Source organism: Nipponia nippon, unplaced genomic scaffold (assembly GCF_047370975.1).
Source record: "Nipponia nippon isolate SJK-2023a ecotype South Korea unplaced genomic scaffold, ASM4737097v1 scaffold_18, whole genome shotgun sequence".
Classification (NCBI taxonomy): domain Eukaryota; kingdom Metazoa; phylum Chordata; class Aves; order Pelecaniformes; family Threskiornithidae; genus Nipponia; species Nipponia nippon.
In genome coordinates this window covers 3146290-3173651 of record NW_028262334.1, presented here as the reverse complement: position 1 = coordinate 3173651, position 27362 = coordinate 3146290, and the positions used below count along the sequence as shown (strand labels likewise).

At 40.9% G+C, this 27362-nt stretch overlaps 1 protein-coding gene across 8 annotated transcripts in view; it reads left to right on the top strand.

Moving 5' to 3' along the window:
* The window catches only part of MLXIP (MLX interacting protein), a 54438-nt gene extending 27232 nt beyond the window's left edge, over positions 1–27206 (top strand). The window contains exons 2-18 of one of the 8 annotated variants that reach the window (XM_087754439.1): positions 203–309; positions 648–733; positions 2034–2123; positions 2398–2439; positions 3016–3066; positions 3717–3888; positions 4871–4960; positions 6384–6475; positions 6626–7289; positions 10694–10815; positions 11551–11737; positions 12580–12704; positions 14685–14783; positions 16639–16766; positions 17826–17949; positions 20803–20932; positions 21636–27206. In XM_087754439.1, coding sequence (XP_087610565.1) covers positions 203–309; positions 648–733; positions 2034–2123; positions 2398–2439; positions 3016–3066; positions 3717–3888; positions 4871–4960; positions 6384–6475; positions 6626–7289; positions 10694–10815; positions 11551–11737; positions 12580–12704; positions 14685–14783; positions 16639–16766; positions 17826–17949; positions 20803–20932; positions 21636–21757 — 2431 coding nt within the window. In that variant the 3' untranslated portion in view covers positions 21758–27206. Of the gene's footprint in view, positions 1–202; positions 310–647; positions 734–2033; positions 2124–2397; positions 2440–2988; positions 3067–3716; positions 3889–4870; positions 4961–6383; positions 6476–6625; positions 7290–10693; positions 10816–11550; positions 11738–12579; positions 12705–13085; positions 13234–14684; positions 14784–16638; positions 16767–17825; positions 17950–20802; positions 20933–21635 lie in introns of those variants that run through there. The other 7 variants (XM_087754438.1, XM_087754440.1, XM_087754441.1 and 4 more) reach the window with 7 other exon arrangements.
* The last annotated feature ends 156 nt before the right edge of the window (positions 27207–27362 follow it).

Here is a 27362-nt window from a genome sequence, read left to right as displayed (position 1 = left end):
GAGTCTTGAAAACTGGGCTCGTCTCTGGCACCTAGGTCAGTAAGCTATGGACAGCATATGGGAAAAGTTGTCACTGGCCAAGTGTGGCTTGTTGTACTTTTTTCTGTTGACAGTTTGGCAGCTTTAGAGGGATGCTTTGTCTTGAAAGGAGTGGCAAGAGAAAACGTGAAATCAGAATGATTTGCTGTCTATTTTGTTTCAGTGGAAAGCTGGTTTCACCAAAATGGAAAAACTTTAAAGGCTTGAAACTTCAGTGGAGAGATAAAATCCGTCTCAATAACGCCATCTGGAGGGCATGGTACATGCAGTGTAAGTATCATGGCTTGCTATAAAAGATTTTCCAAGAGACGTATGTAAGAAGCAAGAAAGAACTGAAATTACTGTCTAATGAAAAGCTCAGAAATCTGCTGAAGGCCCATATGTTTCAGAAGCTGTCATGGCAGTGCCTGTGGATCAGTGCTTTCTTAGAGATGTCCACACAGAGGCTGTAGTGGGCGGTCCAAGCACAGCCTGAGATTTCCCCATTTACTGTTGGCTATCTGGAAGGAGCCCTGGCTAGATCATTTTTTACATCTTTCCATTGAAGTGACAGGGCTCTCTGCAGAGCCTGCACATGCTGAGCACTCAGATTTTCATTCTTGTTTCAGACCTGGAGAAGCGCAAGAATCCAGTGTGCCATTTTGTGACTCCACTGGACGGCTCTGTTGATGTAGATGAACATCGTCGGCCAGAGGTATGTAAAACCTGAGGAACAGACTAATGAGCTCTAGAGTTTATAAAAAGATTTTCTTGTCTGCTAGATATGAGAGCAACATAGCAATTGTTTGCTCTGCTGTCTTTATTTAGAAGGAACCATTAATATAAATCAAGTGTGCTGTTGAACCTATTTTTGTAAGTTTATCATATTAAGATGATCAAGGTGCAACCAGAAGGACATTTATTATCTCTGTAACTTATGTCTATGTTCTAGTTTAGTGAAACATAAGGCATAGAAGTGCAACTTTAATAGCTAAGATTTTGACAACCATTGCTTTCTTCTGGCTGGAAATTGCTGAAGTCAGTGGGAAATCAGTTACGACTGTTTCCAGGATTGAATCTGAGTGACCCTGTGAGAGTTTTCTGTATCTTATGTAATTGATGAGGTGTGATTTCTAGACAACAAGCAGTTTCTTTTCCTCTGTCAAGATAGCTTCACAAAAAGAGTGGTTATGAGTTCACTTACTTTCATTTTGTGCTCTTGTAAATGTAACTGAAAACTAACATCTGCCCTCTGGCTCTGTGCAGAAAACCAGTGAGGCAATATGTGGCTCTCTCTATACTGCATAACTCTAGAATAATTTATAACTCGGAGGAGTTCCAGATGAGCTCGTAGAACTGTCTCAGGTTTTTGAAAGAACAGTGTTGATGTTTGCATTGAACAATGACCCTAGAACACAAGAAAGTTGTGTTAAGGCTCTCGTTAGTCTGCTGTTCCAACTTATACACTGCTATCTGTGATGCATTAAAGGCTCACATTGTTCTGATCCTTTTGTTGCTATTAGTATGTGGCCTGCGAGGTCATGCTTCTGCCAGAGCTGGACGTCAGATTTCTATTGCTTTGTGTCATTCTTAACAGCTTTTGTGTATGTGTGTGCATCTTCATGTAACCTTGTGAAATTCCTTTTGCTTGTTTTCTGCAGAACAGTGTCGTATGCTTTACAAGTTATGTTTTAGTAAAGTCATTTTAAAGTTTGGGGTTTTTTTTGCCATTTCTTAACTATTGGTTATGGTTGAGCTGATGGGGGAGATGCTGACAGTGCAGTCAGACATCATCTCTTGTTTGTTTTTTTGTAGGAAAGATGAAGTTAGTACTGTCAGATTTGCTCAGTGATAGCTGAACTCTGGGACAGTGTGGGCTGCTTTTACATGAGCTCAAACAGAATTAGTATGCTTTCTTTTGCATTTTTTCTGCCTGAATATTTGCTTGGAAACTTATTGAACGTTCAGCCGTTATGTAATTCCATGTAATTCATGGTATGTGTTTGTGTTCTCAGGCCATTGCAACAGAAGGGAAATACTGGAAACGAAGAATTGAAATAGTCATCAGGGAATACCACAAGTGGAGAACATACTTCAAGAAAAGGGTCTGTTGGTTTACACAGTGAAAGTAGCTTACTTGAACTTGGTCAGTATGTTGTTGCTTTTTGAGTTTTGATGTCACTTTTGCTAGCATGCAAGAGTACTTAAAAAAGATGATAAGCAGGCATACTCATCTGATTAGTCCCACTGAACTAAAAATTATTGTACAGGGACTAATTGTGCATGATTGGATCTTAAAAGTTTTGCAAAATGAGGTCGTCTCCTGGCATATACAGGACCAGTTCTGACTTTAACATCTGTTTTGTTCTCCTTTTGCAGTTACAGAAACATAAAGATGAAGATCTTTCAAGTTTGGTCAGGGTAAGTAATACCACTGATAAGTGGCAGCATTTATGCTGGTAGATGCTGCAATAAGTAACAAAGCTGTAACAAGCAGTAGCTTGCATTGATTAAAATCTAAAGATGAGCATCTTGCCTAAGCCTTAATTAGGGTTAGACACCTTAATGTTTCTGTGCCTTAAAGAGCAATGTAAGACTTGTAGCTTAAATTGGATGGAGGAGAGGTTGAATGTAAAGTGCTGTGACAGAAGAAATGAGAATTAGTATTGGGTGCCCAGAAATATCAATCTCTTTGAGGGCTGGCGCATTGTTTCATCTTGTTACTGAGTCGTAGCTGGCACTACTGCCTTGCTTGTGTAACTGGATCTGTGAAAATGTGTGTGCTACATGTTGCAGATCTTCCCGCTGCTCACAACATGGGCAAATAATGTGCCGGGATCCTAAAAAAGGCAAAATGTTTAAAGGAACAATGGTATTGCCATTTAGTATGCTCCCTAAAGCCATGCAACCTACTTTGGACGTATAACTGATCAGAAGCACTGTTCTGATTTTTCTTTTTTCTTTTTGGAGCTACGCATAAATCTGTATCTGTTCCAGTTTCACAGAACTCTCAGCTGTTTTGGCCATGAGCTCCAATGCACCATCATGGTATGTTGGTGTAGTTGCAACTACATGTTGGCTCAGCCACAAAACCTGACTGTGTGCTTTTAGTCTGCAGCAAATTCAAGGCAATGCAATTTAGCTTAGCCTGTAGTGAAGGATGGGTAAGCCAAGTCACGTTATGTTGTATTTTTCATGGGCTAAAAGTGGCCACAAGAATGTTAACATATCTTGTAGAAAGTCAGATTACAATTACACTTAACTACATTTCAGAAATTCAGATACGCTTCAAGATAGGAGTTGTTTGCTTTGAGTTTTTGCTGTGCATGTTATTTTGAAATCTTTATTTAAACCAAGGGATCGTTAAACTGCAAAAATATACGTGTAATCAATGAAACTAGAAAGTGGTGATGAAGTTAGTTTGTCTTATGTCCTTCTAGTCAACATTCAGTTTTCGGGCAAAAGCCTTTCCCAGAGTATTGTGGTATTCTACTGAAGTTTCCTGTTGTTGCTCAAATCAATGAGCTGAAGTTGTTGTGTTGGAAGTACCACTCATCTGTTTCAGTCCATCTGAATGGCTCCTAAAGGAGAGTTTCTTTCTCTAAAAATGTGAAAAATGAAGACTGTTTTTATATATCTGCACCTGACTGCTTTAGCATTGTCTAGGCAGCCTGACTTTTCTTCCTTTCCTTTGGCAGGATGATGATGTGGTTCTCTGGCAAAAAAGAAGGTATGGCAGAGAAACCCCTGTCCCTATGGAGGAAGGCAGCCTCTTGGATGCAGATATGCTTATGTCCGAGTTCACCGACACGCTGTTCTCCACACTGTCTTCGCATCAGCTGGTTTCCTGGCCAAATTCCAGGGACATAGGTATTTGTTGGCTGTTAGCTATGTTGATTTTACAATGGGAACCTCTGGGAGAAGTCTGGTTTGTTGCTTTGCTGCTTTTCTAGTCTTGCCTAAGACATTTTTCTTACTTTGCTGATACAGATAAAAATAGGTCAGAGAATGTAGCTGTCTAATGCTTTATAGGTTATGAAATCCCAGTTATTCATCTAAATTTAATTTCTCTCTTAGCTTCTTGCATGCTGCTCCTGGCATTGTCCTCTATTGCTCTGAATCAATCTGTAATAAGCAGTATTTACCTTTATCAGTGATGAAGGCATTGTTATTTATCTCAAAGCATATATGTGTGTGTGTGTGTGTGTGTGTGTATTTTTAAGATAATGCCTACGTATTTTTCTTTGGATATTTCCCTTAGAACAAGCACAAGTCACATCTGTAAAAACAATCCCAAGAACTACACAGTTCTGTCGAATGCTCTCTAACTGAAGGCACTGACTGTCTAATGGGACAGCAGATGTCCACTATGCATCATCCTTGCTGCATGGATGTCTAAACTGTCGGAGCAACTCCAGAGCAACTGTGGTTTACATGAATTGTACTTGAAGCAAAATGAAATGGATGATGGTTTATTTTAAAATACTGTGCTATGAGCTGTGGTGGTTCAGGTTGTGCTTCCCAGAAAGTTTATGTATTGTGCAGCAGGGGCAGGACAGGAGGTTTGGGAGCAGCAGGCATCCAAGCTTGGCAATCCCCAGTTGTTAGTTAGAGCCTTCAGGTTTCACCTCTTCCATTTTACTAGTTGAAAGTTTCTTTCCCCAATGGTTTTGATTTCAGAAAGAAAGAAAAGCAGGTGCTCAGTTCATTTCAGCAGCAGTTTTTCTGTAAACATCCTGGCCAAGCCTGGCTGTGGAGTGTGTGTTGGTGTTCTAGCCAAATGCTATATTCCTACTGCTGCTACTGTGTGAGTGATGTGAAGCTCATCTAATCTGTCTCTTGAATTTTCCAGCACACTTAGGAAATGCTGACATGATTCAACCAGGGCTTATTCCTCTCCAGCCAAATTTTGATTTTATGGATACTTTTGAGCCTTTTCAGGGTAAGAATCAGATATCTAGTCAATTAATTTCTTTAAAATTGCAGTGATTTATGAACTAGTTTTTAACAGAAGATTAGACATTGCAGATATCTACTCTCTTTAGAAGGCAAGAGATTTGAATGAAAGGTGAAGAACACTTGATATATGTTTTAGTTGTTCATTATTTCAAGCAGATGCATACATGGGTAGACTCCCTTGTTACTGTGACCCTGGTCCTTTACTTACCTGGGTTTGAGAGTCACTTTAGGATTGTTTATTCCAAGGTTTGAACCTGGTTGTTAATTTGCCTTTCAAAAGAAGACCATTTAGACCTTAAGCCATTGAGTAATTAAAGATAGAACATCAGATGTGGACAGGAGAGCTCACAGAATCACTAAGGCTTTCCCATGTAACACTCCTTAGTGATGAAGTGATTTAACACTTTGTTTGCCTTGGAACATTTTCTGGTACTCTCAAGAATTACATATGATATTAAACTACTACTGACAACTTTGATGATTACAGAGTCAAACTGATGGTCATGGAAGTCAAAAGTCACATCTGCTTGCTGGGCCTGCATGCAGTCTGCATCAGATAACTGAATTTTGTGGGACTGCATTGAGAATCAGGTCTGGCTATCTGTGTGTAGGTGTTGTGGTTTAACCCCAGTTGGCAACTAAACACCACAGAGCCGCTTGCTCACCCTCCCCCCGCCCCAGTGGGATGGGGGAGAGAATTGGGGAAAAAAAAGTAAAACCCGTGGGTTGAGATATAGACAGTTTAATAGGACAGCAGAGGAAGAAAAAAGAAAAAAAGAGAATATACAAAGCAAGTGATGCACAATGCAGTTGCTCACCACCTGCTGACTGATGCTCAGCCCGTCCCCGAGCAGCGACCACTGCCCCCTGGCCAACTCCCCCCAGTTTATATACTGGGCATGACGTCATGGGTATGGAATAGCCCTTGGGCCAGCCTGGGTCAGCTGTCCTGGCTGTGCCCCCTCCCAGCTTCTTGTGCACCAGGCAGAGCATGGGAAGCTGAAAAGTCCTTTACCGGTATAAACACTACCTAGCAACAAACTAAAACATCAGTGTGTTACCAACACTATTCTCATACTAAATCCAAAACACAGCACTATACCAGCTACTAGGAAGAAAATTAACTCTATCCCAGCTGAAACCAGGACAGTAGGTGAACCTTAACGAGCAGACTGATTTTTGTATTGTCCTCAGCTTGCATGAAAGTTGAAGACTCCCCTGAAGAGATCAGTTCCTCTGGAAGATGACAATTCATTGCTCAGTCAACAGCAGTTGTATGAAGCAAAAATCTCATGGTTTCATTATTTGCTAAATAATATTTATATTCCTTTGAATTTTAGTATCTAGCAATGCTGTACCTTGAGTATGAAAAGTAGAAAATTAATAGGTGACTTTTCATATTTCAGATTTATTCACACCTAGTCGTTCCAGTAATTATTTCCCTTCTGTGTCTGCTGTCAGCTCAGCTACAACAGACAGCAGCAGCCATTCTTCCCAGGTAAGAGAGGTTCTCAGTGTTTAAAACAGCCTCATCTCAGACATGTATGTGCTATGAAGACTCTCAGATGTGAGCCATGTCCTTCTCTGAAGTTCAGACAAGAGTTTCAGGGGTCATGTCTGAATCTGTAATGTTTTTCTTTTCTGTCAGTCTCCTGTCCTGCCGTCGGGTTCATTGCCCAACACACTTCCAGCAGGGAACATCAGTGATGGACTGATTGCTTCCTCGGTACCTGCTCCTGTCATTCCTGATGTTGGCACTGACCAGTGTTCCAGCATTAGAAGCGGGGGATCTTTCATCCAGCCAGCAGGCTTCACTCCTGACTCGTCTCTCAGTGGGCCACAAACTTTTATGCCAATGTTTCAGACACCCTTGCCACTGCTTCAACCTGCGACACAACAGCACCAGTCCCCATTGCCTGCAGTGCCTCTGAATTCTAGCTTGAGCTCTCCGCCAGCTGCGTTTGCTGCACCAGAAACCCAGAAGTTTGGCCTCTGTGAATCTACAGTTATCACCCACACAGCCTCTGCTACGTTGACCCACAATGCCCCTGCCACCACCTTCAGCCAGAGCCAGAACCTTGTCCTGGCAACGCAGCAGCCAGGTGCAGGAGTGCCTTGTAACCTGGCTTTCCAGACTACTGTCCTGCAGGGACAGCCCCGGCCCCAGCTGCAGTCCCACCTGACATTTGCACTCCCCAAAGCTGTTCCTTTGGCCAGTGCTGGGACAAGGCCCAAACAGTCACAAAAAGTAGTGCCTGCTCCGAAGCCTGAAACAGTGTCCTTATTGTTAAAGAATGCCTTCATCACCCCAGGTGAGAAGCACTGGTGGGGTAATGTTTTTCTTTTCTGCATGGGACTAGCAGGAGGGAGAGACCTTCTTCCTTTTCTTGGTTTACATCATAAGTAAAAATACAGCTTCCTGAGGGTGTCCAAGGGAGCCCTGAACCCACTGGTGTGTGGCTACACTGTTCAATGGGATGCTCTGGACCGCTATGAGGATTGGAAGCGGTTTGGGTGTGAGCGTGAAAAGCCGACCTTCCAAAGGGGGGTATCTCCTCGTAAAATCTGTACTGGGCTGTATAGATGCACCAGCGCATGGGATGACTAGAGCTCTGTGCTCCTACCCCATTTGATGTTTAATGCTGTTCTGATTAACTCTGCCCCTTAGAGCATTTAACCATGGTAGAGCGGGAGATGGTAGGAGATAGTGTGAGATGGAGAATGGCAGATCTGTCCCTGTCATTGACTCATCTGGTTGCGCTGTACAAGTCACTACGCCTAGCTATGCATCATCGCGCTCTGTAATACCAGGGTACTGGTGTGCATCCTTTGGTAATACTTTGGATGTATTCTGAGGTTCATCTTAGTGTGCCTGAAACTCTTTGAGACTGTATACAGTGTTGGCTAGGGAGCAGCTGTTGAAGTGGACCACAGCATTGGTCCAGATGGAAGCATGGGAGTGTGCCTCTCATCTACCATCAGTGCTCCCTGGAAGGACCAGGGTGATGAGAATCACTCCTTCCAGTGAGGAAGGACTAAGAACAGGCAGGGGGAGCTGGAGATCTTTGTCTCAAGCAATCTACAGACTTGAGATGCTGTCAGGAGCACGTGGTTTTCAGCTCAGAGTGCCTAACCGATAGGCTGGGACTTCCACATTGGGTGTGATTTGGAGCCGTTGACACTGCACAAGGCTAAGAATAGCAAGTGTGAGCAGAAAGAGTTTTGCTTGTGGTGGTTCTTGTGGGAAAGCTCAAGACTAGAGCAGGACAGGCGGTACACTTTTTCTTGGGATTATTGCGCACTGTTTTTAGACTTGTGCTGGCTGGGGGCCAAGTGACTTCAGCCACCTGAAATGTGCAACAATAATCCAAGAAAAACCCTGCCTGGAGGAGTATTTTTAAACAGGCTGTACTACGGAGTAGGTGTGTCTACCAGGGCCTGGCATTGTGGTTACCCACCAAAAAAAAAAAAAAAAAATTGCTGTTCAGGAGTAGAACAGACTCAGGGATCTAATTCTAGCATGTCACTGGGAACAAGTTGGTCCATGATTAATAGCACTAGGGTGTTAATGGCAGTGTTTCTGTCTATAGCACGTTATAAAGCAAGAGGCCATGTACCTTCAGCAGTCAAGACACACACTTCTCACCTAGTAAAGCATTTTAGGCAGCTCTCATTTTCAGAAAGCCTTTGCTCCTAGCTTTCTTAGTGCTTCCTGGGTTCTTCCTCACCCCATGTATCACTTTCCCAATGCTTCATAAGTTACTTCTAGACCATCACAACAAATGGCTTTTTCTCATCTAGATTTAAAGTTGTTGCTGTTTTTCATTCCTGGTAGTGGCATATGTTCAGGGATCACAGTGCTGCTAAACTACTGGGACACCAAACTCCCAGGTCCCATCCGAGATTTTATGTGAAGACTGGAGCTTTATTTTTGGCAATAGAATAAACATTAGTACTGGTAACTGAGGCATTTATGCCTGTCATTTGTGTTCAGGACAAACAAATCATCTCATGACTATAAAGCAAATTGCAAAAAGAAACAGATGTATAATATTTACTGCCCTGTGATATAAGGACTAAAAAATCTCCACAGATTGTCTCATCAGGTGCAAGACTTCACATGGGAAAGACTTCGGCTATCACCACTTCAGGATAAATGTTCTGCTTTTGAGAGGAAAGTCTGCAAAAGATGCACGTATAGGATAGAAACATGAAAAATGTAAAGGGGCATCTAAATATGTGCTGATTGTTACAGTTACCCAAATGTGGAAGTCAGAAATACCAAGTTTGTGCAGCAGCATTAATGCACTGGTAAGAGTAGGCTCTTTAGCTCAATAGAGATGTCATAAGTCTGGCTGAACATCAGTGAACAGTGGAAGGGCTGTGATTCCAGCTTTATACGTGGGAATGCTCAGACAAAGAATGAACTCTGTATCAGAGTGACAGTGCTCTCTGCCAGATATACCCATGCAAGGGCTGACACAAGATTTATGCAATCCACAGGCCTTTCTAAAACAGGCTATGCAGAAACTTAAGTTGATTGAAAACACAGTTGTTGGTCACAGATGACACAGTAGGGGAGAGGACATTAGATATCATTAGATATCCTGCTCTGTTTCCCTCTTCTCTGTGTGTGTCCTTCAATATCCTGATGCTAAACTGCAGAGGGGTAGGTTGCCAGTGACTTGAGGTATTGTGACACTCTTCATACATCATGACTTTGTTAGTGCAAAGGAGAGCTGAAGCCAGTACAGGCTAGAATGAAACTGAGTAAGTTTGGGTTAGTTTTCTCAAAAAACATATAGAAGCTGTGTCTTTGCATGATTCTTCCCGTAGTAATAATATAGGATGGCTAGTCATGTTCTCTCTAAAGTCTGGGCAAGAACAATGTCAGCATTAATGCCATGTCAATAACTGTACATCTGCATTGGTTAAATTGAGACCTTAACAGATGTATGTTAGACTAGAATGCTGTAGTGGTGAAAAAAAACTTTAGAGCAAGGATCCTGATTCTTGTCATGGGGGCAAGCCTCCTGTACAGACTTTTCTGAGAATTTGTTGTAACTTTCTCTGTGGAGACAATTGCTGCTGTTCACAGTTATGTCTAGCTGTCTTAACACTGCAGAACTCCTGGTTCTTTAGCCTGTTTTCTTGAATTTTGGTGCTGATTCCCAATCACATTTGTTTGTCTTGTGCTTGTGTGTCATGTAAAGCAACTGTAAAAGCAGATAGTGAAAGAAGCCAGTAGAATGAAGTGGTGAGGAAGAGAATTTAATATATATATATACAAGGAAGCATGAAGTACTGAATGTGCATCCTTCAGTTGGTTTCTGGCATTGACCCTTTCTGGGTCAGCAGAGCAAGCCTGAGATCCAAGAAGTGTGATGTTAGAGGAGAGGTGAAGATGATCCTCCTTCTGTGAAACCCAGCTCTGATAGAATGAAGACACTTTGCACCTCTCTGATTTAGTAGGTACCTCTGTAAATTACCTTGAAACAGTGACAGTGATGCTAGAAGCCTCAGAAATAACTGGTGTGTTAGAGTCCTTTGTACTGGATTCATGGGATTGAGATTATCAGAAAACTGGTGGCACTTTGTATTGCAGTGAAATAGGTGCCCATTAATCCATTCCCCTGTTCAATGACAAGTTATTTCATACAAAATGATCTCCAGCTTTTTTTTTGTCTCATTAACTATTCTAACTTGTGTTCTTCAGCTGCCTTTCAGGGACAGTCCAGAGCTGTGATTGTAACTCCAGCACCTTTAAAAAGAGAGGGGATTTTGACGCCAGCCACGTCTCAGTCTAATGTTGCAATTGCACCAGCTGGAATTGTCAGAGTAAGGAGAAGAAAAAAAAAATATATTTGTTTTTTAGGCCTGTTATTTGCAAGTAGTTAGAGCTCTAATGTGCTCAGGAGGGTAACTAGTCCACTAAATCTCGCATGTTACCCAGCATATGCATTTGTGCATTCAGCATTATGTTTGCTTATTTTTAATTTAGCTACTTCTGTGGGCCTGGGAGCACTATCTAGTCTTCACAGACTGTCTTGCACAACAGTAAGATTACAAAGAGGCATGTATATACAGTAGTATAATGGGGATGGTTTGTCCTTTTTATTAATTGTGCAGAAGCTAGAAGGAGCCCAGGATGCTCATCTTTCCATTTACATATTGGAAAGCGTGCCTTGAGTATATGAGTGGGTTTCCCAATAAGTTGCATGCAGGAAGATGGAAGTTGTTTTTAGTATATTATGCTGTTGATGTGTTATAATACTGCTTTAAGTTATGAAAGGATACTGGTCTCCTGCCAGAAGTCTGACTTCAGTGCCTGCCAATTCCTTGTATATTAGCCTTTGTTTCATGTCATCAGATTGTTGATCATGTATTAATTTGCTACTTATAGTGAAAGGCAAGGTAACAAATCTCTCTCTCTTTCTTTCTCTCTCTCTCTCTCCCCCCCCCCCCTTCCTCCTTTCTCTCGTCCCTTCTCTCCCTCTGCCCCCATCCCCCCCCTTCCTGCTCTCTTTTTCTTTCTCTCTGTTTTCCTCTGTGCTATTTCTATGCTATTCCCAGGCTCCCGGGGTGACGGAGTTCCGTAGTAACATTCTGGTTGGTCCAGCACAGCGAGCACCAAGTAGTCAACAAACTCAGTCCACAGTCTCACATCTCTTCTCTCCTAGTGTAGTCCAGGATGTGTTGGTGAAAGCAGAGCAAATCCCTTCCCACAGTAGCAGTTCACAAGTTCCCTCACCTACACCTAGTAAGTTAGAAAGCTGTAAGCTTTCTCTCTCCCCTACACATGTAAGTGTGTTTCCATTGGTTAGGCAGGGTGTAAATGGGCCTTGAGGATCCCTGAATAATTTTTTTTGAAGGAAAAGCTTTTTAGGCCCTTCTACCCTGCAGTTCGGTTGCATCCAGTTGTTTGCAATTTTTGTCTTAAGCTACTGTGCAGCGTTCCCACAAACTGCGATTTTGTGCTTCCTGTAAGTGGCTCCTTTCTAAAAGGATGTACTGTCATAGTCACCAAGAAATTAAACCCATTTGAAAGGCATCTGTGTAGAAAGTGCTGAATAGGTTTGCTGTTCAGTATCATAACTATGATTTTGATTGGAGGATCTCAGACACAATCCTTGTTAACAGTAGGTAAGTGCAAAGACTCCTTTTGCATGCGTGTTGATAGAGCAGTATCTGGGCCGGTTTTGGAGGCATACGCTGATTTTGCTGGTAAATGGCTTGTAAGTGTTACTGTCTTGTCCCAGGCCACTAGAGCCTCAAATGGGGGAGTCTAGCAGGACAATGGAATTGCAGCCTACATGTTCAACATGCCTTTGCTGAAATGTGTGTGTGTGTGTGTGTGTGTGTGTGTGTGTGTGTGTGAGGGGAGTATTACATATTGCTATTTGGGATGTATTAACCTTGTGCCGTGGAATACTAAGTCTTCCCAGCAATCTTGAAGTTTTCTAGCATGTGGTTGCTGCATCAATGAATATAATTTGGTTGCCGACCATGTTTCAGTTCAATTCTGAATAGAAATTTCTCAGCAGTTACACTTGCTACAGAAAGTTGTTTGTTAATGTGACTTGTCTTTCTTCCTTTATGAAGGCCGAGACTGTCAGAATTCAGGCCAAGCTTCTCCCTGCACCTCTGAGCAGAGCCCCAGTCCACAGTCTCCCCAGAACAGCTGCTCAGGAAAACCTGCCACTGACCCTAATATGGCTGCATTAAAGGTGTGTGTCCTTTCCTTTGAGGTGCTTTTCTTCTTTGCCTTTGTGGCTACTTTTCTGCTCTGATGTCTGAGCATGGACTAGAGAGTAAGTTGTGCTTCCGCAACAGTGGAGTATTTGTGCCTTAAGCTTAGCTTGCACCGCATCTGTGCTGCTCTGTTCAATTTAAAATGCCAGACTTTAATAATCTGCTCTGCTCCTCAGGGTTGTGTCACCAGAGGGGCCAGGCTTAACTGTACCTCTGCAGGTCCTTATGGTCATAACAGCAGTTCCTACTGTGGCTCACAGGAGTGTTATGACAGGTCTCAGTTTACTTGGTCAAAGGTTTCAGGCTTAGTTTTCTAAACCATGGCTTTTTGCCATTGTTCTGTTGGGGATCTTCAGGTCTGCAGGGCTCTGGCCATCGCTGGAGGGGGAGTTCTTGACCTGCTGAGTTACTTACATGTCTCCAGTGATGCTATGCTGCTCCACAGAGAAGCAGCTCCACAGACTCTACAAGTTACAGCTGTAAAACACTTCGAGAATTACTGGGGTAAGAACTCGGCGGTCTAGCGATAGCATCTGAAAGCTGGCTGTACCTCATACACAAGCTGACCTTGTCAGAACACTTTCTGTGATGTTACGAGAAGCTTCTCCGCAAATGCAGGAAAATCAACTCTAACCTCCTCATTCTGTTGTGAAAGGGAGTGTTACTTAACCGTTTTGCAAGTGCCAGCCTCTTTTTGGCTTCTCTGTCTTTGTCTACCCTTGTCAGCTTGATTACTCTCAGGGCAGAAGGGTAAGTTTAAACACTTGCAGCCTGTGGTTGCGCTCAATTCTAGCTCTGTTGCAGAGGAGAATCAGAACTGCCGCTTGTTGAGCACGCTGCAAGTTACTCGTAAAAGTCTGCAGTTCTTTGCTTGGCATAAATGCTCACGATCAGTAGTTGCAGCCTGTTCTTGCTGCTAGAGAGCAAGTTAACAAAGGAACAAATCATTAGGACTTGGCCGATGGTGGGAAAGTGGCCACTAGATGGAGGAGTGTTCTTAAAAGTAAGGGCACTGCAACGAGATAGGCTTTATAGCCATTTAAACTCACCTGCTTTGACAGGAATTGCTTGGGGTGTGTGCTGTCAGTAACTCTTTTGTAAGACAAGAGAGAAACAGTGATGTTTGCCGGTCTCTAGATGTATGTTCTTTTGCTCCTCTGCATTGTTAGTTAGACTAAACTGTTCTGTATTGCTGGGTAACATTGTTTTTTCAGTTTGGCAAAGCATAGAGGATGCTGGAAATATCAGATCTGCTCTTGAACCTGCGTTTTCTGTGGTTTTGGGCAGCCATTTCACTGCTTTATTACATTGTTTTCCTTCATTATAAAATGGGGTGATGGTGAGCTACCACCGGAAAGCCTAGCTCTACCGAGAATGCATTTTCAAAGTGCAAACTCCTCCTTTTCTTTCAAGGGTTTTGGTGGAAACAACTTCTAAGTTTTTAGTGCTACAAATGAACATGTTAATTCCTGACAAAGCCTTTATCCTCAGGATAGGCCAGAGTTGTGGATTCTTTTTTCTTTTTTTTTTTTCTTTTTTAACTTTTGCCAGACTGCCTGTTTACATCAGTAGACATTATGTATGTATTAGGAATTAGGAATAAATAATATGGACTGTTTTAAACCTAAAGGCTTCAACAAGTTCCTAATTAATTACATGCCTCAAAAATTGGAATTTGACTTCAGAAAAGGAAATTGTGTAACAGTCTTAAATAGGAATTTTTACTTTAGGAAGAAAACCTTACAAGGTTTGGAATTGAATTTAATACACTGGACACTTCTTTTTAATAACTTAAATCATTGTTTGCAAATTTATAGTCATGTGGCTTTGACTGGGAAGACTATGAATGCCACAATTCAAGAAAAGCGACACTGTGAATTTGAATAGCTGAAATAGTCGTAGCAGTAGAACGGTAAAGGAGAACAGCGTAGACTGAGCTAATTTTATTTATGCAGAATCGAAGAATGAAGCATATTTCAGAACAAAAGCGAAGGTTTAATATCAAGATTGGTTTCAGTACTCTGAACAGCTTGGTTTCAGCCAACTCCAAGTCGGTAAGTAACTTGGCAGCACTAACAGTTTAATATGGAATATAAGAAACAGCCATTCTAAAAAGACTTGTTAATAAATTTAATCTTTTCACTGTTGACCAAGAATGCCGGTCAGTCAGTGAAGATACTTGAACTGAGGGACTTGGGAAGGGAAGAGTGATAAATCCATGGCTTATAGTCAAAAGAGTGTGTGAAAGCGCTTAATCTTTTAGAGATTGTTCTTCTGATGCAGCTTCAAACGTTGATCAAGTCTTGTCTGATGAGATGCTGCAACTTTAAAGCCAACAGGGAAAGAAGAAAAACTGATCTTTGCAATCCTTGCTCTTGGGACTCCAGTAATGAAGATTTTTGTCATGTTTGCAGCATAAGCTGACTTTGCATTTACTGTTATGTCACCTTTCTTCTGACATACTGGCTTTTCATACCCATTCTGGATGGGTTCTGGTCCCCATAGCTGGGCTTGAAAAAGCTATGGTCCAGCCAGTATTGAAAGCTTATTCTGTCTGAACTGTGAGCCAGCCAGAAGCCAGGTAGATGCTGTTGGTATGATGCTGGGCCTGGCTTAATATACCTTGACATTTGGCCTGAGCTGATATACCCATCTATGAGCACAGCTTGTTCGCTTAGGTTTCATGCCATGCTAACCACAGCTGTGCTGCGTTTGGTCAGCTGAGAACATGGCAGAGCAACCTTCTGTGCCTGCAAGTGCTGTTGAAACATGTGAGTGAGCCAAAGGAAGAACAAAAAAGTCCAGTGAAATTTATAAAACTTCCTGCACCTCCCAGGAGGAGTCAGGAGCCTGGCCAGTTCAGATGGTTTTGAAAATCCCTCTAGGACTCTTTACATCTACTATCACCCAGCTGCCTTTAAGAATTTGGCCCTGTGCCCACAGCCTTGCAAATATTCTCAGGGTTCCCCCCGGTCACCTGTCCTTTGTGCATAGATTTACAGAGAAAAAATTTCCCAGCTGACTTCTCATTGTCAAATGACTTCGTACAAATTAAGAACATATTCTGGCTACGCTAGTTAACTTAGTTCACTAAACTGAAATCAAAATAATTGAAACATAGTCTTGTCTGCACAACAAAATTCTAAATGTCCTTTAAATACCAGTACCTTTTGAAACATGGAAAATATGAAAGCTTATTGTGCAGCTTGTTGATTTGTTTACATAATTTTTATAGTTTTATACGTTTAGGTCATAAGTTGTCAGAATTTCACTTCCTGATTTGAATAGCCTATTTGAAAGATAGTCAGTTTTGAAAACTCAGCTTTAGTAAAATGTCTGATTATTTTATTTCTCAAGTACAGTTTTTTTAATTCGTTCCTTAAAACTGAAGGGTATTTTAAAAAAGATCTGTGACATTGTTTCTGTCTCCTTTGGTGATAGCTAGGCTGTGTTACCTTCTGTTTAAGAACTTCGGGTTTCCCAAACTAAATAATCTATATTGTCAACTTCAAACAATGCTTCTAACAGCACTATAAATCTGTCAGCAGATGTAGCATATCCTTCAGTGCTGAAGAACTGTAAATATTTTTAAGAGGGTAGGTAGTGAAATGAAACATTTTTAAATTATTAAAATACTTCTTTCAACAAAGTAGCAAAAATTTAATTTGTGGAAGAAAACAACCACCGCAACCACATTTCTCTGTACTAGTGTACACAGGAGTCAGAGAAATGAAGAGTTTAGTATTCTTAAGTGTTTCACTCTGCCTACCTGTGTGCTTTTGCACACAGTGAAGGAAACTTAAGAAAAGGTGCTGAGGTGCTTTTCTAGGTGTTACAGTAGGTTAGGGGCAAACTTCCTCTGTCTAGCTTTGTTCCAGAAAGTGAGCTCTATGTTTGTGTTTGGTCTAGATCAGCCATGCAATCACGCTCCAGAAAACAGTAGAATATATCGCTAAACTACAGCAGGAAAGGACACAGATGCAAGAGGAAACCAGGCGCCTTCGGGAAGAAATCGAGGAGCTAAACGCTACCATCATGTGAGATTCGGGGAGCTTTCTGTAATGAAGCAGAGCAGCTTGAATGTTGCTTTGGCTAACAACAGGGAATGTTTGCCTCGGATACCATGCCAAACAACAGATGGGTATTGAACAAAAGTAGAGTTGCTACCAACTTCCGAACAAAAAGCATAGTTGCTGTGGGATGGGCATTGGTAGCATATCAATTGGTAGCATGCTCTGAGCATGAATGCACAACAGTGGCAGCATCAGAAAAGATGTATCACGTCAGTTAGAATAATTCTGAGAAGAAGCCAGTGACGATGTTGGTTTTTTAAAGCTATGCTCACTGGGTGATCAAACACTCTTACTCTTCATGATGGCTTTGCTGCAGTTTTCTTTCCAAATGCAGTCAATTTTTATACGAAAATATGGTTGAGTACATAAGCCACAGGACTTGGAATCAAGGAGCTTGCCACTGGCTGAACGTAACTCTGATAAGTCGCTTCACCTTCCTGGTGCCTCAGTTTCCCCTGTGGGTTTACAATAGTTATGTACTATTGCAAAGCATGTCGAGAACCCCAGTGGTTTTTCTTCCATCTACAGAAGTGTTAGGCTTAGGCATTATGTTAGACTTATCAGAAAATCAAAATATTTTTTTTTTCTTTAAAAGTACAATGACGTCTGTTTGGTTTTATTTTATATTTTTCTGTTTCTTAAGAACCTCTGTAACATTTCCTTCTGTAACATTGCTCAGAAGTAACTCTGTAAATTTTTCCTTGACTCTTAATGTGCCTTTTTCTAATTGGATGCCAAAACCTACTTTGTTCTATGTTATACTTTTGTTTTCAGTTTTGTTGCTTGTAAAAAGAAGCGTGTAGCAGCTTGAGAAATCACTTTGCTGTGTGAATATAGACAAAATTGATGGGAAAACAGTATGTATTCCTGGCTATAACAATTACATTCGGGAGGGGGTCATGTACTGGGAAGCCACCTTGGTCAGGGATACTGGGGATACACACTGTTCTCCTGCTATAATTTAGTCTGGAAGAGAAGTGTGTCCTTCCTGGTGGGCATCCTGACCTCAGAACATCTTTTCAGTTCTTGTCAACAGCAGCTCCCTGCTACTGGGGTTCCCATAACATGGCAGAGATTTGACCACATGAGGAGGATGTTTGATGAGTATGTGAGAAGCAGGACCCTGCAGAACTGGAAGTTTTGGATTGTATCCTTTTGTATTAACCTGCTAAACTTCAAGTTTGGTACTAATATGTTTAGAGCCAAGAACTCTGGATTCTGATGCTGCAATTTTAAGCCAAGTTGTTTAAATAACATATATCCTCAGTTTTCATTCACATCTGTATGTGGATATGAATCCTTACCTTACGGGCTGTCGTGAGGCAGAACTTGTTCACCGTAAAGTATGGGAGGTAACTTGAAAGTAAAATGCAATATAAAGGAAAGGGTTTCTTGGTGGGTTATTATACTGCAAGAAATGTTTCATGGACTGCCTCTGTAACTGTAGCTCTTGTAGCCTTTTGGAAAAACTAAACAGAGAATAACAAAAGATTTCAGGAAAAAAAATACAAACAATTACTGAAGCTGTTGCAATGGCAGTTCTAAAAACCTGCACGTTTTTCTTTTTTTTTTCTTTTCTTTTTTTTTAGTTTTCTGTTTGTCTTTTGTTACAATAGTGAATCAACTTAGTTTCTCTTTGTTTCTCCAATGCTAGCAGCTGTCCTTGTAAGCAAATGATAATGCAGGAGGTAGAAAGGCACAACCTAAATGAAACCAAGTTAGCTGCATTTGTGCTGTGTTGTATAGACTTAACTAGTTTGGATCAAATATCATTAGCTTGAATCAGTTCAGGGATATTAGTAATTAGCAATGAGCAGCAGTGTTAACCTTCCCTTTTCCCATTAAACTTCATAGGTACGTATAGCTATTTATTTGCACTTTATATTTTGTATGTCTGTGTTCTGTGCTGGTTATTTCCCTCTACCTACCTGGATAATATGAGTATACATGTGCATGCTTGTGCATGCATGATGTACAGCATTTTTAATACTTTGACATGTGAAAATGCTTCCTCTGGTGATTCCTGGTTTACGTTGGCCCTAGAAAGACATTCTTCCTTTTAGCATCCTTTTAGGAAACAATTCTTAGCAAGATCTCTCACAGTCTCTGATAACGTAGAGCTGGCGGAACTGTGAAGCCTCTGGATTCTACAGCATTATTAACTCTGGAACAATTTCAAGTGATTATGAAAATAGATATCTTTAATATAACAATGAAAATAGCTATTTAAAGACAATCCCGCACATGTTTGCTGATTGGATAGTGTGTTTATTTTATGCTACTCCAAGATGTTAAATAGCTCCAGAACTTGGAGGTGAGACACTTCTAGAAAGTGGCAGAGGTTATCAGGGATGAAGATGCAATTTTGGGCAGCTGGGTTTTGTAGTATTTGGGAAAAGACAAAGGCTTTTGTAGTTGGTAAAGGAGAAGGTTGATAGGCAAAGTAATGTTCCCAAACTTCCCTTTACAAGTCAGGATGTAACTGTGACGGAACAGTTGTTCTAACAGCTGGATTAAATCCCTAATGCATGCTGCCGTATTTCAGAATGTCTTGCAGTAAAAGCTGACAAGGTCCAGGGGTGAGTGCTAGTAACAATAATAAAAAATCTCCTCCTCATTAAATGACTGTAAGAGAGAGAAGGGCAGTTTCATTACAAATATGAAAATACCATAGTTTCTGTTGCATATAGGAGGGAAATGAGTAATCTGGTCTTGGGCTACTAGAGATAACCCAAGAATAGAATACTCTTGAATATTAGAATACCAATAGGATAGTACCCATGTTGTTCTTCCAGGAACTCAGTAAAAGTCTGTAAGGGCATGCAAATCCCCTCAAGTATTCCAGGCAATTGTTAGACCTATCTTGATTGTCAGTCACAGTGAGAAAGATGGGGGTGCATGACAATGCTGAGATTGGTTTGGGCACATTGTCACATGCTGCTGACTGTAGTCAGAAAATCCCATCTGGAGTAACGTGGTAAAACCAAAGATTCTAGGCCTTCAGATTAGTTTTATCATCTGAACAGCTTCTGGAATAAATGTACCTGTAAGCTGGAATCTACTTGGTGAATTACCATGGCAATGTTATAACAAGCTGGTTTGAGTTCAAATATGGTGACCGTTCCAGCAAAGCTCATCTGAAAGCCTGGCAGCTGAGGCCAACTGAGGCTTGTGGTGATGCTCTGTATGTTTTAACACACTACAGGCCAAGAATTCTCTCTGCTCCTTTTCTGCCAGGAAGGTTATTGCCAATTCCAGGCCCATCCTTCCAAGCTGTGATGATAGAGAACCAAAAGAAAAGCCTGGCAGTCCTCAGCTTGCTACTGTTCTGGTCCACGTAGATGCAGATCGGCAAGTCTGGTCCTTGGTGTGGGAATCCTTGCCATGGCATTGATCGTCACTGAAAATATGCTTATGTACTTTGAGTTTTTTGTTTAGCTGCAGTAACAGAGAACTTTAGTGTTTGCTGAAAAATCTGCCTGAGAAATTGGCTGAATACTTGCACTGTTGGCCTGTGCTGGACTCACTATTGCCAGGCAAAACTCGTCCAGGGACCCCACCTCGAATGATCTGTGGTGTGCTATGGTAAGTGGTGTGGTTACACTAAAGCTTCTATATCGTTCTGCTAGGAAAGTGTCAGTGTTACATGAAAAAGGTGGGAATGAAGAAATTGAATGAATTGTATGTATGTAGAAATTCCAGATACTCATGCGCTTGCAACAGTGCCACAGCGTGCAGTTGGTTTGTAGGAGACCAGGTGAGTTGTACAGGAATTTTGCAAAAAATAATGAGTATCACTAGGAACTGAGGTTCAATTTTTTCCTTTGTCTTAGTGTTACAGATTTCAAAAAATATTTTTTGAAATGTTGCAATCCCTTTAGTAGTTGAAGTCCATTTAGAAGTCCATTGTTTTGTCTGCAGACTGAGCTGTGGTAGCCTTTCCCATAGAATGTTTTGAACTCCTCCTTTGTTGTCTCCCTTAACATTTGATGATTTGCAGTTCAGCATTATTATTAAGCCGTTGTTTGAGTCCTTTGATGGGATGGTTTCCACAACAAGCTTTAAGGATCTGAATCAAACTGCAATGGCCTGGCTGGATCAGCACTGTTCTCTTCCTGTTCTGAGGCCAAGTGAGTAAAGTTCTATCCAGCAGTTATTCCAGATCATAGGAAGTGAGACTGTATATAATACCATTTCTTGAAAGTCAGAGGATGACAAAGAAAGCACATGATGCTGAATATGACTTCCAGTTCTTTTTTATTATGTCAGTGGAAAAATAAGAGCCCCTCTTGTCTGTGAAGATACTTGGTTGCTTACTTAACACTGAACAGAGAAAAAAAACCCAAATTGCTGAATATAGATACCAGAATTTAAACAGCCTCAAGCTGCATTTAAATTTCAAACACTCCGCTCTAGTTGGGGTAAGTTTGGTAGTATGATTTATCTCATTATGAAGGAAGACTTCTGAGATTTGTATTCAGCTTTGGAATGACCTTCTGTTTGGGCATGATTGCTTGATCCTTTCTCCCTTGCAATTCAGCAAGTATTTACGTTTACGGTTATAATTGCCAAGTGGTAATCTCTTTGTAGAAGAAATACGTGATTTTTGGTTTTTTTTAAAAAGTCCTAGATCTCCATTCCTTGTTCCCTGGGCACAGTTCTTGCACATCTCTGTTTATTGCTGTTGCTATGTGTGGAGGTGTGCATGTTTTGCAGAAGCATTTCCATAATTCTGTCATGCATAACAGCCTTGCATACCTGCACACTATGCTGCATGGATCTGTTTGCAGTCAGACTAATGACTTTTGATACTTTTCTGACTTTTTTTTATAGTGGTGCTGAACACCCTCCGGCATCTAAGTACAACCACCTCAATTCTGTCGGATCCATCGTGCTTGCCAGAGCAAGCTGCTGAGGCAGTTAGCAAGATGAACAAAACAGCTGGCGAAACCTAACAACCAAAGACAGTGAGTTGCTTATACAAGGGTGGAGAACCTGCCAGTCTAGCAGCCTGGCGAGCCTCCTTTCAGTTGGTGCACTTTAGAAAGAATTCTCTCCATCACCTGAGACGTTGTTCAGGGCATCTGGCTCTGCCATCAGAATATGTGGAAGTATGATGCAACGTTGTCATAACGTTTTGATTCCTCTTCAGTGCTGTGCTGTACTCCGTTAAGTGAGAAAACACCGAGCTCAGGTAAATTTAGCAGGTTTGAGTCCTGCAGGCAGCAATATATCTCCATCAATGCAGCATGCATCTATATGCAACAAACATATTTCTATGAAACAGCTTCAAGTACTAAGTTCTCTGAAGTGTAAATCTTGTACACCAAGGAATGTTCTCTTAAAGGGGAAACATACTTTTGATTTCATGAAACAAAATGTGCTTTTTATTTTGTTTTCTGGTATTCAGTTCCATTTGTGTTACTTGAATATTGAAAATTGTTGAACAGGATCATATTAAAAACCAAAGGAGAAGAAAAATCCGTCAATGATGACAACTCGTGGCAAAAATACTAGAATTAAAATCTCAGGCTGTGTTTTGTGTATTTTTATTTTAATGAGTGTATCATTGCATATGATCGGTTTCAAGACATGCTTTATTTTCTAGCAAATAAAGTAGTTGATTTTTATTATTTTTCCTGATACAGCCATTGCATGTGAGTAGCAGGCTGTGCAGTAAGTGCAAGAAAGCAGTTTTAGATTGCATAGATTCTGCAATTAGGACAGATACGTGAATTTCATACCCATATAAGCTGTGAACTGTTTTCTTGCAGTCTGCAGAGTTGAGCTGCCTTCCTCATAAAATGTGCGCATATAAAACACATCCATAGATAAATGTAGTAGCGCTTCAGAGACAAGAATTGAGTTTGTAGTGTTAAGAAATTGGCTTTTTTGTTATCTCAGAAACTATATCAAATCACATGGATTTGTAGTCAGTTCTTTGCTTCTTTGTCTTTTTTGCTTGTTCTTTTTGCCTTCTATCTGAAAAACCTGAAGGACTTAGCTAAATTTGGTCTGTATGGGAAGGTTATAGAATCATAGAATCGTTTGGGTTGGAAAAGACCTTTAAGATCAAGTCCAACCGTTATGTTCAACATGAACTGTAAAACATCTAAAAATATGTTTAAAACCCGAAATACTGCATAACTTTTTTCCGTGACAGTCTCAGCAAGTACTGTGCTCTGCTGCAGATAAATTTAGTCTCATTACAGCAGTGATAGTCTGTCCATCCTGAGACAGCACTGGGATATTCATTCTGGCTGATTTGTTCCTAGTCTGGAATGACCCTATGACCCTTGGAATTCCACTCATTACTTGATTCTGATTCTTAAGAGCTATGCAAACTGTGGGTAAGGTTTCCCTTGTACCTCCCTTGAGTAGTTTTCTTCCAGTTTCAAAAGCATGCTGCCTGGAGGTGATGAGCAGCCTATCACAGTGCTAAAATGAGGAGCAGCTAAAACATTTGGGCATTGCACATGCTTAAATGGGGTCAGTGGGTTCTCCTTTTGGTGGGGGGATGTAGTTTTTCTCTGCGTTGTCCCCAGTCTTCTCTGCTTGATGGGCCAAAGTTTTTTAAAAAGAAACAATAGGCTTGGGAAGTGGGACTAAGCACAGGGAGTATTTTTCTTTCTTCTTTGTCCTGAGATTTTGCAGCTTTCATTGCAGAGTTCACTTATTTGAGAGCAGGACCGTAGCAAGAAGAAAGCATGAAAGGTTAAGGCCAGGGCCCTCTCCCTGGGCAGAGTTACTGTGAGTTGAGGAATTGGGGACTGAAGGGGACTGCTGGGGGGAAAAGGAGACGAAGGGGAAGACAAAATGGCATGATCTAAATACCAACATGCCTTTCTGTAGCTGAGCAGGCAAATGAGGAGATGCTCTTTTTTTTGGGGGGGGGGGGGGGGGGGGGTGTTGGGTTTTTTTTGGTTTTTTTACAGTAGCTCTGACACACCATTTGAAGTTTGTGGCACATGTGAAAAGCTGTGTCCCTGTGACTGGTTTGCTAAAATCGTGTATAAAGGTTATCATAGTAATTAAATAGTGAGTAGATTTTCTGGGGGGATCCGTATCTAGGTCTTGCGTACATAATGTTGTAATCAATTAAGCAGTATTCTTTGGGATGCATCAGAATAAAAAGTGTTGAATAAGTGTAAATTCTTTTTTAAATCCCCCCCCTATTTTTATCATCGATTGTGAACTTGATTCCAGTGAAGTCATTTAACACTGTGATTAGCTGGGGAGAGTCCCTCAAGTTTTCTTTACTGGGCTATCTCATTGAGATGCGTAGATATCTACATGCATAGTTGCATGTTAAAAATATGTATCCGGGTTTCTAGAAAGAACTCAGTAGGCAAATTGTCCAAGAACAGACCCACTTGTGTTTTTGCTGTACTTTTCAGATTAACAGATTCTGTAATGCCTCCCCTGCAGTGTGGTCTCCTGCTTGTCAGGCAGTGATTGTGCTTGATTTCTGCCATTACTAGTATCAATGACATTAGTTTTGTCTCAACGAGCAAAGTGCACTACAAGTATACTTCAAAGCCCAGGGAAGTCTGACGACTTCTAAGCTTAAATCCTAACATCTCAGATCTCACTGAATGGATTGGAAGCTGAAAGGGACCTTAAAGGAATAGAAAGGGGTAGCGCGATTGAACTGCTAAAAATTTTGTCCATTAGCAGTTTTTATCTGGATGGAAAAGCCATCATGCTCATTGCAGCGTGAGCTGGTTACAATTGGAGGGAAAGTGCTTATTTTAATAACTTGCGGTGGAGAAACAAGCTCATGGCACTATTAAAAGACTGCAAATCTTAACATAATAAAGAGAAAAAAATTAAATCAAAGATTGCTTACTTAGGCAAGAGTGTAGGAGGGAAGGAAGGAAAAGTGAAAAGATACTTTCCACGTAGTGCAATTACCAGAAATGATGTAGCTGCTCTATGAAGCAGTGATTCAGTGTATTTTTGTCACCCTGTTATTGCAAATCAGAATTCTTTTATTTTATCAGTTGACCTTGTGAGTGGTGTGATTTTACTTCATTTGGAAACACAGGAGGAAAAAGCTGTATTGTGTCTCGCATCTGCGCAGTAAAAGTACTGAGGATTGGTATGAAAAAGAATTGACCACGTATGTATTAATTCCTGCATAGTTTTCTACTTTCGTTTATAGTTGCACTCCTTAGTCTGTCTGTCTTACCCATTGAGGAGTCTAAATACTATATTTCTTTACAAAAAAGTTTGGTAACACTTTCTCCCCTGATTTAAGCAGTCTAATTTCCTCAGTGTCACCAAAGTATACTTAAGCAAGCAAAACACACGGTGCCTATACTCTACACGGAATTACAGATGATGCACGTCTGTCTTCAGTGAATTGGTGCTAAACTTTTAAAGAATCCCCGTATAATTGAATACAAGTCATTTTCAGTCAAATCCAACATACTTCACTCAATAAGGGAGTGGCTAGATAAAATATTTATGGCCTGTGATACGCACAAAGTCAAACTGAGATTGTCTAGTGGCTCCTTCTGACCTTGAATTCTCTTGATCAGTATATTGTAGATGGCCCCCAGTGCAAACACAAGTTCTGGAGAACTTGTGCATTGTCCGATGTAGTTATTAGGCTTGTATGATGCTCCCTGTTAGCAGGAGGAATAAGTGGTGAAAGCCCAGGAGCAAACTCGAGTTGAAGGAATTAATGAGTAGTAGCAACAGAGACAAGTGCATGCTTCATCTTGACAGTCTGATCTCTGCACAAAACCAAAGGATTCTTAATTAATACCATTTGACCTGATTGGCATGTTCTTCCATGCTTTTCTAGGCCCCTTGGGAAGCCTTCCTTGAAGGGAGGCTTACTAGAATGTTTCCATCTGTGCCTTAGATCTTGGCGTCCTGTATGCATTTGATTTATCTTAAGTCATACGTTCTTCCCCCTAATACAGTGCAATGTGGAAAATTCAGTGAATTGACAAAGTGGGGCTTCCCTGGGTTTTAAGAGGATTTTATCTGTGTAGCATTACAGTGTCCCTTTGAAACTGAGGCTGTGAAAAATTGTGTGTACGTATGGAAAAAATTGCGTCTTTCCTGCTGACTTCACTGTCCTCCCCTCCTATGTACACAGGCACATACGCACACGTGTACATACTGTCATACCAGAAGTTTGACAGAAACCCGGTAAATATGCAAATGCTTAAATTTCTAAATCTGGAGTGGCCTGAAAAGACAAAGGGCTGTCAAATTGCATTGGAAAATAACGTCCCTTTACTTTGTATCTTCAGGGTTTTTTTTTTTACATTCCCTTGAGTGCGTGTGCGTGTCTGTGTATGCATGTGTGCTGCAGATGAGAGGGGCAGGTAAATTTTGTTTTGTTTGCTTTTAAAGCCCCAGAATCCTGAAGAGCAGTTTGAGAGCAGGAGAGAGAAGCTCACTGCAGAAACATTCACTAAGATAATGCTTCTGTGGTACAAATTATTTGAAAGGTATTTAACTTTCTTTGTTTCTGGAGTGGATAATTCTTGCCTTGGTGTTGCCAACTAGAAGATACTGCTGAAAATAGAATGGGTTGTTAACTATTTTGACCTCTTTCTTTGTTCCTTCCTTCCTTTCTTTCTTTACACCTTTATTGCATGGAAAAACACCCAAAATGAAAAAGGCTGATGATACCTGGTTTAGGTGCTTTAGGGATTCAGTCATCCCAATCTTTGAGGAGTATGGACAGCTGTTGATGACTTTTAGGAGGTTTTTTGATTAAGTGAGACAAGAGGAGTTTTCCTATTACTCCTCTTCAATTTATATACTTGAGTTTCAGAGGAGATAATTTGTTTTGGGGCTTTTTCTTTTATAGGGCCCCAATATTGTTCCCACAACATCAGTTAAGGCCTCAAGTTTCCTTTTGTTTCATTCTTGGTTGGATTTCATGCTCATTTACTGTGTTAGAGCAGAAGTGGTAGTACCGAATTGTAGATTGATCCGTAAAACTTGATTGTTACAAAGAAATACATCTTAGGTATATATAATAGAATGACTTTCTAGCCATTGTCTGAACGGCTTTTATATCTGAACTTTTCCAACACAAATAAGGTTTTGAATCAAAATATATCAATGTTAGGAGCAAGCCTTTTAATTAACAATACAATGCTCTCTTTTTTTCCTCTAACCTTGTATTTAAATGTGTTTTAAGTGAATGGAGTTCATTCTTGTTCACAAAAAAAAAAAAAAAAGAGAGAAGAAAAAAAAAAAGCTTGGAGGTATGAGGACTTCAGGTTGTGCTCTTGCTTTGGCTAGGTTTCCTGTTCTGTTGCATGACACAGTTTCTGTTGTGCTGTTGATACGTAGCACTTTTCAGTAGGTCTGTTAAATTGTGCAATGCATTTTTTTATATTTACAACCAAAACAATAAAGGTTATTTTTTGGAAGAAACTGGTTGTGATGCCTTTATTTTCTAACTGGACGTGGGGTAAAGGTAAGTGGAATAACAGGACCTGCCATCCTTTTTGCAACTCTGAAAGGTGACAAGGGCTCATTTCCCTGTTAGCAATGCTGAAGTTACCCCTTTGGGATCTGTGTTTG